Source organism: Camellia sinensis, chromosome 1 (genome assembly GCF_055761805.1).
Source record: "Camellia sinensis isolate YWXY chromosome 1, ASM5576180v1, whole genome shotgun sequence".
Lineage (NCBI taxonomy): Eukaryota > Viridiplantae > Streptophyta > Magnoliopsida > Ericales > Theaceae > Camellia > Camellia sinensis.
The window spans coordinates 207,283,345-207,298,157 of record NC_138961.1 but is presented as its reverse complement, the minus strand read 5'-3'; the positions used below and the strand labels follow the sequence as shown (position 1 = coordinate 207,298,157).

The window sequence follows — 14,813 nt, the reverse complement described above, 5'->3', positions numbered from 1 at the left end:
TGTAGCAATTTACAAGTTGAAGTTAAGCCGATATAATTCCTTGATCCACTTGTTGAAATTTGTAGCAATTTACAAGTTGGAATCAAGCTGATTCCTTATCTTCACTTGTTGAAATTTGTAGCAATTTACAAGTTGAAGTTAAGCTGATCCACTTGTTGAAATTTGTAGCAATTTACAAGTTGGAATCAAGCTGATTCCCTACCTTCACTTGTTGAAATTTGTAGCAATTTACAAGTCGAAGATAGGCCGAGGTTATTGCGTAAGTTTTCATAGCAATATGTGGGTTGTTTGAACCCTAGAGAAGATGCTTAACACTTGTTGAAAGTTGTAGCCATTTACAAGGTTATGTTAAGCCGACGTATGATCACCCGCTGAGGTATACAGAAAATTAACGGGTCGATGCAAAGGTCAGTATCTTGCCGAAGTAAAAGCCTTGCAGTTATACCCAGGGTATGTAGCCCCGAGAAGATTGCACAAAGAAAGCATGCAAAAATTTCTAAGTATAGAACTATGCAGAAGCAAGCAACAGAACATCACAAGATCAAAAATATCCATTGCAAGAACAGTTGCAATTACATACTGAAAAAGGCACATTGGCCATAAGAAGGAAGGTACATTGTTCAGGAATTAAAAGAAAAAACAAAGTCCAAAATCCAGAAAAGAAAGAAGGGAAAATCAAGACTCTTGAACATCAGCAGCAGCAGAAACTGGAACCTCGGATGATTCAGCTGGAATATCCTCGGCCACCTTCTCCGCTCGTATTTCGGCATCTATCTCTGCTAAAGTCGTGTCAAGACTTCTGTCAGTCAGAAGAAGGTCAGATGACGGACACCCCTGAACAGGTTCCCTGGGCACTTCCTCAGCCTCATCACCCACTTCATCTTGAGTTAAGTCTAAAATTTGCTCAGCCGGAAAGGACTTGGCCTCAGTAGCGCCCCTGGGTTTTCTCACCAAGGCTTCACCTTCATCTTTCTCTTCGTCTTCACCCTCAGCTTCTACCTCGGTCTCTGATTCATCCTCAGCTTGACTTGGAGGAAGAAATGGTAGAAGATTAGCATCAACTTGGCGCAATGGCGAGTCAGCAGGGAGATCAAGCTTCTTTATCAGAGACATCCAACCAAGGGAAAATCCCCTGTTGCATGCCTGCCTGACTTGAAGTTTGTATTCTTCTGCAACGTCGGCCATGCCTTGAGCATAGGCCTTTTCATCGGCCTCCTTGACTTCGGCCTCCTTGGTGACCAGAGCTTGTTGAAGTTCTTTTTGCGCTTGGACCTTCTGAGCCTCGGCCTCCCTTTTCTCGGCTTCAGCTACTTTTTTAACGGCCTCAGCAGCTTCGGCCTTTTCAAGAGCTAAGGTTTCGCTCTTCGTTGCAGCCTCGGCTTGATCTTCTAGTTTTTTCATTTTTACTTCAAGGGCCCTTAATTCTCTCTTCATTGAAGTTGCTTCCCTCTTCATATCAACCAATCTTTGACGATTCTCAAAGGATTGCATTGAAAATGAATGGGCATGTTGGATAGCCTGAATGAAAACAAGAGTATCAGAAAGTGTTCCCAGAAAGAAACAGAAGGAAAAAACACAAAAACAAATAGAAATACTTACTTGGGCAGAGTGTTGGAGCATCAGAGCGTAATTTTCATACTCACTGAACTTGGCATTTCGCTCCAAATCATTCGGTAGAAGAAGAGCGGTACTAAGGGCGACAGCAACGTTGATATCATCAGTACTTTCACTAGCCATGATAGGCCTGTCCTCTAGAGATAGATCAGGGGCCCATGGGACGTCGGGCTTCTTTGAAGCCGAGGTCGTCGCAGACGATGACCTTGGCCTCTTTGTTTGTGTAGATCCTGAGGGTTGGCCCTCAGCAGACCTTTTGGTTGAAGTAGAGGTCGATTTTTTGCTTTCAGCTAGCTTCAAAATCGGCAAAGCATCCTCAGCATCGGCATCTGTAACCTTGGCCTTAGGCTGAGCCTTTTTTACCCTCTTCGGTTTGAGTGGAAGCACTGATTGTGTTGCTGCGGCTTCGGCGTCAGCTGGAATGTCGGCAAGAAGATCTTGGACGACAGGCCTCGGACGAACCATCTCGGCAGTCTTTACTAGCCTTCGTCGGCGTTTACGTTCAGGAATTGGTATTAAGAAGGGGGCCGAAGTTGATGGAAGATCGGCTGGGTCAGATGTGGACTCTTGATCTGTCCGAGATGTAGAAGCAGTTAAGGTTGTGGCTGTTGGTGGAGAGAGACTCTTCTTCCTTTTTCGAGGGACGTCGGGTAAAATGGATCTGTGTGTGGGGACAAAGTTTAATAATACTGGGGCTTTTCGTTTAAGGATTGGAAGACCAAGAAGTGTTCTCAGATCTGGTCCTGGGAAGAAGGATTGACGAAAATTTTTCGGTGGTTGATGAAGATCTGCAAAGAATCAGACGTCAGAAACAACAAAAGTATTTAAGTGTTAAATGAAAACAATTAAGTGTTGACTCAGGGCTCTTACTCTTGCCCTCTGTAAGTGTTCGAGGAAGAGGGTAAAGGTGGACATCTTCATCTGGGCCAAATTCCCAATTTCCAGAGGCAATAAGATAGTCATCTCCAGCCCCCTTGTTGGAGTCTGGAAGGTCGGCTATAATCTTGTACTGAGTGGATCTCGGCTTAAGGTAATATACAAAACCCCTATCCTTCAGATCAAGAGGGCACATGGTATAACAATATTGAAGGTCGGCGAGGGTGATTCTGAGGTTTTCTTGCCTAGCTAAGGCTATAATACCATTAATTATCCTATAGGAATTGATAGTAAGTTGCATGGGGTTTAGCTTATAGAAATAGAGAACTTGACGAAAAAGGGGATCGAGTGGAAGCCGAAGTCCACATTCGATAAAAGCAACTACTGGAAAAGGCATTGTATGGTCTGTAGGCACGATAGTGTCATTATCCCCAGCCAGCTTAAGATGAACGTCGGCTGGGATAGAGAATTCTTGCCTAAAGTATTCAAGACTTGTTGGGGTATTTACCCTGTGCCTCCACATACCCATTGTGTCGGCCTAAATTAAGAGGAATATGTTTCAGAAGACGGGCGTTTTTCAGGTTTCCCTAAAGATTAAGGGTTTTACAGACAAATCCCAAACCTACGAACTATTAAGATAAAGATCGAGGGCACAGATCTGGGGCAGATACAAAAAAGAGAAAACAAAAACGAAGTTTCAGATTCAAGAACAGAGGTATAATTTTCAGAAACAATAGAGGTACAGGAAAAAATCAAGAACAGCGGCGAAAAGAATGATGGAAAAGCGTAGAGGTTCAAAATATAGCCACAAAATTCAAGATACAAATAGATCCCAGACCTCGAGTAAGATCAGCAATGGCAACAGACTGGCAATAGCGCATAAAGAGAATGAAAGAAATTAAAGGAAGGGGACTTACCAGGAGAAGTGAAGCCAAGGCAATACTCGTCGAATCCAGAAACCAGTTGCGACAGCAAAAAAGGCTTTGCAAAAAATACGGGACTAAGAACAGTTCCAGAGAAGAAATTGAAGCAATGGCAGATTTGAAGAGGAAGAACGAGCTTTCGGAAGAGAAAGAGTAAAGAAGATGAAAAGAAAAAGTGAAGAAAAGATAGAAGCAAAAGAAGTTTTGTCAAAAATTTGAAACGGCGGCAAAAATAGGGCAATTATTGCGCCTAGGGTAACGCACGCGTCAGACGGCGCAGACGAACGAACAGACAGCTTCCAGGCGCGTCACTAACACGCTCAAACAAAGACGAAACACGTGGAAGGAACAGTTAGACATGAATGACAGCTCATGTGCATAGGGGAGTACGACCGAAGCCACGTTCTCCGAAGAGAACACGTCGGCTGAAAGAAGATAATCTTGGCAAAAGCAGTCTTCTTGAGCCATTATTCAGAAAGGAAGTGACAAAAAATTCGGAATAGGTTCCATCACCTCAGAATGCCGAGGTAATAGAACCTAGGGGGCAGTTGTGGGGACATATTTTTTGAATACCAACACGTGGCATGGTGACGCCGACGTGTCAGCCGAGGTGCCACGTGCCCTGGTAGTTAAGCCGAGGTAATCTCGGAGAAGCCGAGGTAATCTCGGAGAAGACCGAGGTCATCTCCGAAGATGTCGGAGTCCGAAGATAAGGGACAAGAGTCCTAAGGCAAAGAGGGGACTTAGTTAAGATAAGGATAAAGCTCTTAGGGAGTTTATCTCTATCTCTTAAAGAGTCCAGAGTAAGCACTAAGATTGGAGTTCATAGAAGTCATACTTCTAGTTGGACTTGGATTGAGTACATTATAAAAGAAAGGCACCCCCGTGGGTCTAAGGTATGTAATTCATACTTTGAGTATTCAGTTTAATACTTGATTATCCTTGAGAATCATACTGACTTGATCGTCGGAGTGCCCCCGGGTGGAAGAACCACCGCCGGAGCTTTTCTTTTCTGTTACAGGTTGCTGGAGCCATCTATTCTGCCGGTGCTTAGCTGCTGATCACTAAACGGGCAGTGTGGTCAGATTTTTACCCACACACTAACATTTTTCATTGTTGATTGTTTAGTTAATTGAATTGTTTCATTTTCATAACTAAACCCATTTAATAACCCATTTCATTATTGGGACAATTATACGGACCCTTTAATGGGACTCTCGACAAACCATGACTTATAGAATTAAATGTATTTTTCAACATAACAAGTTTAAAAACAAAAACAGGAAAACAAATAGTAACAAAACAAAACAAAATATACATGGTTTAAAATGTCTGAAGATCAAATAATATATATATATATATATATTTATTGATTTTTAGTGTGTGATGGTATGAAAATTTTAACTAATAATTGTTACCAATTCTATTAGTATTTTATATGAAATAGTTTTAAGGGTGAAATATAAATAAATTTCAAAATGTGATATTATAAATTATTTAGTCTTTTCTTTTTTTCTTATGAACCAAAGGTCTTATTAAAGTAGAAATTACACAAAAGGATAATCAGTTACATGTTTGGGTTTAATTTTTGAGGGATGAAAGTGGGTTTCTCCAAATGTGAAATTACACATTTGGGTAATCCGCTTTATAGAAGTTTTTGATTTTTCTTTATTTTGGAACAAATTTCACATTACAAATAAGAACGTAACGTTCAAATGTAACATTTTAATAACGTAACACTTCAATGTAGCATATTAAAAAATTCTTTAATGTATTTTTTCCAAACGTAACAATGTAACACCCCGAACTTTTCCCAAACGTAATACTCTAATCAATGTAATCAAACATTACACTCCAATGTAACAAACATAAAAATATTAAAAAACTATTTGGTTTACTTTTTCCAAATGTAACATTCACAGTTTAAAATTATACATTTACTCAAAACTTACGAAGGAATTTTTGTACTCCTTTTAAAATGGTTTGAAGAATCTCACACCCTTTTAGAATGATTTGAAGAATCCGATATCCCATTTTTGAGTGTTACATCAGAATATTACATTTAAAAAAAATATATTAAGAAATTTTTTTGTGTTACATTAGAGTGCTACAGTATGAAGTTTTTTTTTGGAGTGTTGTATTAAAGTGTTATCTTTGGAAAAAGTATAAGGGTAAATTACATTTTGCCCCCTTAAGTTTCAACCATTTCCCACTTTGGCCCTTTAAGTCTTCGTTTGGTATTGACTTTTTTAGCTGGCTTTTTTGTGTTGAGGCTTTTTTAGCCTCGTTTGGTTTGGCTTTTTTGGTTTTTTTGACTTTTGTGAGTAAAAAAGTATAATAATTATGATTTGGATATAACATTTTGTCTTATTGGCTTATGTAGCCAATTTTGTCTTTTTGTGTTTTTTTAGCCAAAAATCTAAAACCAAATGAAATTTAAGTTTAATTTTTCTTACTTTGGCCATTTATGTTTATAATTTTTCCCACTTTGGCCCTTTAAGTTTAATTTTTCCCACTTTGGTCATTTATGTTTGCAATCCATCCCACTTTAAGTTTAATTTTTCTCACTTTGGCTATTTATGTTTGTAATCCATCCCACTTTGGCCTTTTATATTTGCAATCCTTCCTACTTTTTTTATAGGCTAACTTCCATCCAAAAAACTAATAGAATCTACCACATCACAAACACATAAGCTCTATGTGTGATGTAAAAAATTCAATAAATATGCAAAAAAATAAAAAATAGAAAACAAAAATATTAGAAATTTTTTTTTTATAGTTTTTAATGAACTTTTTTTTTTCAAATTTATTCATAAACATTTTTACATTATAGATGCATCTAAAAAAATAAAAACAAATTTAACTAAAAAAAGAAAAAAAGTTTACTAAAGACGAAAAAAATGAAAATATACTGACTCAAGCACTTGTATTGTCAATTTTGAAATGAAAAATTTAGGCTGTGTTTGGTAGAGCTCTCCAAACATATTTCTACCTCTACTCTTAAGTGTCTTGTTTATTTACAGTTTTCAAAAATAATTCCACACCCACCTTTGAAGATTCTTTTCAAAGCGGGAAAATTTGAGCTAACTAGTCGTCGTCCCGGACGTTCGGCCAGTCGTCCCCCTGGACATTCGGCCAGTTGACCAGAACATTTTATTTTTTATTTTTATTTATTTTCAATTGGCACATGTTATTTTTTATATTTTAAATAAAAAAATTTCTAAATTTTTTAAATTTTTTTATGAGCTTTGAATAGAATTTTGAATTGTGTATTGTTTGGTTATGAGTTGTAAATTTTTGTATCAAATATTATATGTCACATCAAAAAAGTTTTCACTCAATTCAAAACTATTTTCAAAACTTATTCATCTAACAAATTTTTCACACTCAAATCATAATTCCAAAACTCACAAACTCAAAATACAACTTTATTCTCAAATCATATTTAGAAAATTCTACCAAACGCTACCTTACTATCGTTTTTTTCGTTTTTAGTGAATTTTTCTCTTTTTTTAGTTAAATTTATTTTTATTTTTTTAGCGACATCTAATCTAGATGCATCTATAATGTAATAATGTTTATGAATAACTTTGAAAAAAAAAGTTCACTAAAGACTAAAAAAGATTTCCATTTTTTTGTTTTTTATTTTTTTATTTTTTTACATCTTTAGTGAAATTTTTACATCACATATGGAGCTGATGTGTTACTTTTTTTTTTTTTTTCCAAACATGAAGGGCAAAGTGGGAAGAATTACAAATATGAAGTGTCAAAGTGAGAAAAATCAAACTTAAAGGGTTAAAGTGAGAATGATTGCAAACATGAAAGACTAAAGTGAGAAATATTGTAAACATAAATGACCAACGTGGGAAAAATCAAATTTAAAGGGCTAAAGTGAGAAATGGGTGAAACTTTAGGGGGGCAAAGTGTAATTTATCCAAAGTATAATAAGGGGTATTTTTTGGGCGTGTTACATTTTAGTGTTGTATTGGAGTGTTACAGATTGAAATTATATATTCGTTCAAACCTTATTAAGGAGGTTTTGTACTCATTTTGAAATATTTGAACAATCTCACATCCTTTTGAAATATTTGAAAAATTTTATATCTCAAGTCATTCCAAATAAAAAAAGATTCTCATATAAAATTCATTCCAAATTTGATTATCATAAGTTATGTATCTTATCTTTCTAACACAAAAAAAAAAAGAAAAGAAATAATGGTATAGCTGTATATTCTATTTTTAAATAATATATTAAATTTACCTTTCCAAAATCAACAAGACTAATTGGTTTATGAGAAAATTGTTTGGACTAATCGGATTATTATTTCTCAAGATAGAATTTATAGGTAAATTTTTCTAGTTTTGAATAGGCTAAAAATCTTTTTAAAAAGAAGAAAAAGAAAATAAAAAATCCTCTTTTGAATAACAGGTTAAAAGTCACTTTTTAACTTTAACCTATTTTAGGTTATATCACTTTTTTATTTTCTTTTACATATTTTTTTTTAAAAAATAAAAAAATTAATTTTTAACTTATTTTTCCAGACAACTCGATGAACTACTACCTCATCTAAAGAAGCTCAGTCAAATGAGCAAGGATCCTCTAGAGTGATTTTTTCTAAAATTTCCTAGAGTGCTACATTGTGTGATTGAGATTTACTGGTAAGTCACATCAAAAAACAAGTCTTTCTAAAGTTGAAACAAGTATTGATGGTTACTGCAACAATTAATTGATTAATTGGCCTATTGGAATCCAGTCCCACCAAATCAATCAAACCTTGTATTTTCTTTTTTTTTATTTGATCAAAATTTATATTTTATTTATACACAACTTATAATTAGTTTAAATTTAAATAAAACGAATATAATCATTTAATGATAAATTTTTAATTTTTAACTAATCACAAATTATATTTTATTAATAACTATTTCATTGCAGACTACGGCCTGCACATGTTTGCAAAGGTGATTGCGGACCTCGTCCATTTGACTGCACCAAGGATCCTCAAGAGTGAAATTTTCCTAAAGTTTTCTAGAGTGTTATATTGTGTGATTGAGATTTACTGGCAAGTCACATCAATGCATCATCATCACTCACCATTGGTGGATAGTATCACGGGCTTCGTTTGACATAAGTTGAATTAAAATAATCACAAAATAATAAAATAAAATAAAAAATTAATAAAATAAAATATCTCATTTAAATTATAATTATTTTAATTTTTTAGTAAAAATTAAAAAAGTCAAAAAATCTATCTCAAATAATTTTTTTAATCCAAATTAAAATAATCAAAAAATTAAAAAAAAAAACCAAAAAACAAACGCACCTTCCAAATCATAATACTCATGAATAATCTTATATGTACCAATTAATATACTAACAGATAATGTAACCTAATTTTAAAAATTTTAAATATTTATAATTTATATAATAAATAAGATCAATAATAAAACATAACACTAATTGATATACTAATATATATATTAATTGATACATATAACGTTGCCGTAATATCCACCCATAGAATTGACACCCTTTTCTCTCTCCACTTTAAGAATCTCACCACTCCCCAACCCAACCATAAATGTCCTTCATTTAACATGTTTGTTTCACTTTTGTACCTTCAATTTGTGTACTAATCAACAAACACATATATTTCTTCTAATGGAGAACCTGTTGGGTCTGCTCAGAATCCACATCCACAGAGGTGTAAATCTTGCCATCAGAGACGTCAGGAGCAGTGATCCTTACGTTATTGTCCGAATGGGCAAACAGGTTTTCAATCCACTCTACCCTTTCTCTTTCTCAGTCATCGATTTCTTTACCTTGTTTTTGTTCTTCAACTTTTCTTTTCTTTCTCTGTTTTGGAGTTGGGGAGGATTTTAGTGGAAAACTCAATAAATTTGATTAGTTCGATGAGACCATAGATTTGATTTTACAGGATTTTAGTGGTTTGTTATTGGGGTAGTGAAGTTTTGCCAAAATCTTGACATCTTGCGCTATGTTTGGTTAATGATTTGAGAAGTGATTTAGAAAAAAGAAAAGAAAAAAGATATGTAAAATTATGTAAAATGTAAGTATATTTTATTTATATATATATATATATATATTTTAAATCTCCTCTCAAATCTCTCAATCAAATACAGTGTTATGAACTCTCGACACTTAAAAACTTCACCAATATTCTTATGAGACCATGTTCATGTGTTAAAGTATTGGTATTAATTAAGTTTTGAGTATTTTGTGTGTCGTGATAGTCGACAATTTTACCCCATTTTTTTCTCTTCTGTTTTTTAATTTGTTAATAATGTATTAAATATGAGTAATTAATCCCTATGTTACATGGACTCGGGTACGGGTGTCGGGTGTGGGTATGTATCTAGAGGTCGGACTCATCAAATCATAAATTTAAGGATACGCGGACTTGGCAAAAAAATGTCATATTTTTATATTTTTAATCTAATATGTGAGATAAAATGGTATTATATTTAACTTATAGTGTCAAAATGACATTTATAGCAATTATATAACAATATATACATATAATAATAGTGTTATATACAATTATATAAGAAGTATCCGTTGAAAAGTATCCGACACATATCCCATACCCTTGTCCGAGTGTCGGGTGTCCGACACGGGTATTTGATTTAATTTGAAGAGTCCATGTAACATAGATTAATCCGACTACCATGGAAGGAAACAAAGATTATAAATGAATTGCATTAAATAATAGGGTAAATTATACAAATAATACAGGTAGTTTACACGATGTCAATTTGGTTATTATTATTTTAATTTATTCGATTTTATCCCTTAATTTAACGGATTGTGTTACATTGATTCAATAAATAATGGCTGTTAGGTTTGGTGAACGGAAAGTCATCACGTGCTCAAACGATGTGTTAATCTGGTCCTTGTAGTTTATATGATGTGTCAATTTGGTCCATATTTTTTTAATTTATTCGATTTTGATAGTGATCAAATTGACACATCGTGCAAACTACATGGATCAAATTAACACATCGTTTGAGTTTTCGCCCACCAAACTTAACCGCCGTTATTTATTGGACTAATATGATACAATCTGTTAAATTAAATGACAAAATCGAGCAAATTAAAATAGTAGAGACCAAATTGAGACATCGTCCAAATTGACACATTGTATAAATTTACAGAGACCATTGGCATAATTTACCCTAAATAATATGTTTTTTTCCCCTAATATGATTGCTGGTGCTACACGCACCAATTAGTATATTAATTAGTATACCAAAATAATTACGCCATTATTATTTTAAAACCATGAGCCCACTTATTATACAAATTACAAAACTCAAAATTTGTAAAATTATATTATATCATCCATTAATACACTAATTAATATATTAATTGATGCATATAATATTATTTATGTGGGTGAAATATCTTTTTATGCATTTCTCTTTATTTTACTTAATTATTATTATTATTATTATTTTTAATCCATTTACTTCCCGCTAGAATCTTTTTTCTTGAATTACTGAACGAAATAAATGTTCAATTCCAGTTAATGGTGCAATAGTTATGCAAACATCATTTATAGTTTTTAAACATTTTATTTTCATCTAAAATTAATATTTTTCCCAATATAATTTAGTTGTGGTAAAATTTAAGAACAGAAAAATCTAGGATTTTCAATCCTAATTGGTAACTTTCATTTTAGGATTGGTAACTTTTATTTTCAATTCTCGTAATTTAGTATAAATATTTTAGAATTATTAGGTTTCTTAATTTGTTTTGATTTTGTTTTTTTTTTAATTTCTTAGGTTTCTTGTTTTCCAAGAATTAGATTATTTTATTGTTTTCTAATTTGAGTTTTCTTTGTGTCCAAGAATACTTGGTCTCTAAGGTTTATATTATTATAAATAATTATGTAAGTCCGATGGCAAAGACAACTTTTATTCAATCAATAATTTTTTAAAAGAGTTTTTCTTCCATCCTCCTTGTGGATTCAAGGTTGTTCTTGTCGATTCAAAAATTCTCATATACTAAAACGATATTTAGTCACTATTTCGTCTGCTAGAACGATATCTAGCCTCGTGTGCTTTATTCCGCTGCGTCAATATATATCTCATGTTATTAATGATAGTTTGAATCCCCTCGGGTTTGACTAGTTCATAGGCTTAGGATGGCCTCTAAACCTCGAGTTAATGTTCCTTTGGTGAGTTTAAAATTACTTGTCTATAACTAGTATATAGGTAGCATTGTCATATTTTAATCATTTTAATGAACTAGCTATTATAATAGATATTTTCAACAAAATTCTTCGACACTAATTACATTTGAAGAGTCTTGGGAGATTCTTTAAACTATTTATGTGTATAGATTGATAAAATAAAGAGTAGCTTTGGAGTTCATACACAAAAAGAAATGAGGAAAAATAAAGAATTACTTTTTTTTTAAAAATATATTTTAAGTAATAAAAATGAAGAGTATGTTTGATTTTGCTCTAAGACAGGTTCTCGATCATCTGAAAAAAAAAAACTTTACCGTATGCCCCATCTTATAGAAATTCTTATAAGCTAACCTTCTTCAACCACTATGGTAAAACTCAATGATCTGCAATCTATATTAACTACAGATGCCCTTTTTTTGGCAAGTAACCCCAAAAAATTATATGTTACAATGTATCTCAAAACACTTCACTGAGAGAGGGAAACAAGCAGACATAATCAAACCAACAAAACTCAAACGAAAAGGCAACCCAAGGACATAGCCTAAAAAGGCAAACTGCCCTTCACAACACAAACCAAAGCCCAATCTAGAGGGCACATGCCCAATCTTGTATTGACATGTTGTGTTCTATATTTTCGTTACTTTGTAAGTTGTTTGTGAGTTGAGATACTACTACTAGCGCAATGAAAAATGACAATGAATACAATTAAATTTGTAAAACCAAGTATAAATATAAATATATTTGTTTTGGTGACTATTGTAGACTCTGGTATTGTTTAGCTTGTAGTGATGTTTTTGTGTTTTTGTTCTGTTTGAAGCAGAAATTAAAGACTCGCGTAGTGAAGAAGAATGTGAATCCTGAGTGGAATGAAGATTTAACACTTTCTATTGCAGACCCAAATCTCCCAATCAAACTTGTAAGTGGTTTACTTATTTTGTATGTCGTACTAGATTCATTTAAACAAGGGAAATTATATCTATTCGACTCTTCTCATATTTTGCTCGATGACACCACAGAAAGGGGATTTTGCTGAGTTTAAAAATGAAGTGAAATTGCATCTCAGCTGAATTTTTATATATTTTTTAAAGCAAAAAAAAAAAAAAAAGAAAAAAAAAAAGAGAGAGAACAGAGAGTGAAGTTCATGCACTTACTTTTTGTGGATAATTTTAGCATGCATTGTGTAGCCTTCAAAGTTAAAAAAGTGAATCAATTACTCAGGCAAAATTATTTTCACATCCTCTGTATCATTGGTTTTTCCTTCATGAAGCACCTGTCCACAGAAAAATAAATACCTAAATAAATAAAAAGCACAACAGTCATTTTCAATTCCTGAAAAAGGGTGTCCATGTCCGTGTCCATGCGTCCTAAAATATTTTTTTGTTCATGTAAATATATTTGCCAAAACATTCTAATGATTTTGTTTTTTATTTTTACGCCATTTGAATTTGTGAATGCAGTCAGTCTACGACAAGGATACATTCACCCCAGATGATAAAATGGGAGATGCAGAGTTTGACATTAAACCGTTCATAGAAGCCGTAAAATTGCAGTTGGAGGGCATCCCTAGCGGTACCATAATCAAAATAATAAAACCTACCCGCGAAAACTGCCTAGCAGAAGAGAGCTGCATCATCTGGGCAGACGGCAAAGTTGTTCAAAACATGTTTCTCAGACTGCGAAATGTGGAGCGCGGTGAGGTGGAGCTGCAGCTGCAGTGGATAGAAATTCCTGGTTCTAGGGGCTTGTAGAGATCATCATACATTGTGTCTGTTATTGCTCTACTTGTTGTACAGAGGTTTGGAGCATATCATAACATGGCATTGATGGCACTAGCTTGAGCTCAAGTAGTTCTTAGAAAGTGGTGTTTTTGCAGTATTTTCCCATGTATCAGTGTCAATCATGTAATAATATGTATGACAATCTATAAATTTTCTAAATATGTAAATAATCTATAGGCTTTGTCGTGTATGTGAAGACACTTTGTTGGTTTAGAATATAATTTGCCTCAACTCGTTTGAAAATCTATGATGTAGGACAAGATTTTAAGACATTTTGTATTTTTAGTTTTAATATTTTTGATAAATTATTTTATTAGGATTCTTGTAATTGAGTATAAATAATTTAGAATTATTAGGTTTCTTAATTTTATTATTTTGTAATTAGATTTTGACTAGGATTTTAAATAGTTTAGAATTTTAGTTTCTTATTCTCTTAGGTTTACTAATTTGTGATGATTTAAGTTTTCTAGTTTTAGAATTATTTTTCCTACAAGTATTAGGTTTAGTTTATTATAAATAGTTATGTAAGCCTCATGGCAAAGACAACTTTATACAATTTTTTTCATTCAATATTAAGATATTTTCTTTTCCTTGTGGATTTAAGATTCTATTTTTCTCGTGGATTCGAGAGCCCCTTTCGTCTACTAGAACGATATCTAGTCCCCGTGTATTTCACTGCGTCAATCTATTTGTAAAAACACCCTTTTGCTGCACTTATTTGTGCAGGAGGCTTCTCCCTGGTCCGTGTTAATGGACTGGACGGTGCAATTTGTCTTTTGTAGGGCCATAGAAGGATCCATCAATCCAAATTGCTTAGTTTGTAGGGCTTTACGGTGCAATAAGAGATCTGTTATCTGCAAAAAAAAAAAAAAAAAAAAAAAAAAAGAAAAAAAAGAAAAAAAAAGAAGAATTAAAAAATTAAATCGATTGAATATTGATGGCTATATAATATGATCATATCACAAAATCTCATGAGAAAAATAAAATAAATGACAATTATGATTTTAAAATAAATTGTTTATTTATTTATTATTAATTTTTTTTATTATGATTTTGAGATCTAATCGAGTAGATACTGATATCTGATTAAAATAATTTCTCATATAAATAATTTTATCATGTGCGTATTAAAAAATACATAGTTTAAATTGACCAATGTGGACCCACAAAAGGCAAACTGCACCATCAAGAGCATGAGTCCTTCATCTTAATTAGTTTACCTTTTACATTAGCATGTAGCCAATCTTTATCCAACTTACACAATTTAAAGAAATGCTAGGTTTAATAAAAGGAAAATGCTTCGGACCCCCGGTGGGGGTGCTGGGGGTCGGTTGTGATTGGCTCAAAAAAACTGTTTTTTTTCCCCCCCTATCCAATGAGAGACTGACACGTCACTGGGGTGCCAC

General features: G+C 33.2%; 2 protein-coding genes across 2 annotated transcripts; one reads left to right on the top strand and one right to left on the bottom strand.

Annotated features, from left to right (window-relative positions):
- Positions 1-572: 572 nt before the first annotated feature.
- Positions 573-3,758, bottom strand: LOC145822354 (uncharacterized). Its single transcript, XM_082919173.1, has 4 exons — positions 2,485-3,758; positions 1,600-2,402; positions 683-1,518; positions 573-579 (listed from the first exon to the last, which is right to left on the bottom strand). The coding sequence occupies exons 1-4, from the start codon at positions 3,017-3,019 to the stop codon at positions 573-575; spliced, it is 2,181 nt and encodes a 726-aa protein (XP_082775299.1). The 5' UTR covers positions 3,020-3,758.
- A 5,155-nt stretch (positions 3,759-8,913) lies between these two features.
- On the top strand, positions 8,914-13,650 carry LOC114277164 (protein C2-DOMAIN ABA-RELATED 4). Its single transcript, XM_028219019.2, has 3 exons — positions 8,914-9,186; positions 12,450-12,545; positions 13,087-13,650. The coding sequence occupies exons 1-3, from the start codon at positions 9,076-9,078 to the stop codon at positions 13,375-13,377; spliced, it is 498 nt and encodes a 165-aa protein (XP_028074820.2). The 5' UTR covers positions 8,914-9,075; the 3' UTR covers positions 13,378-13,650.
- The last annotated feature ends 1,163 nt before the right edge of the window (positions 13,651-14,813 follow it).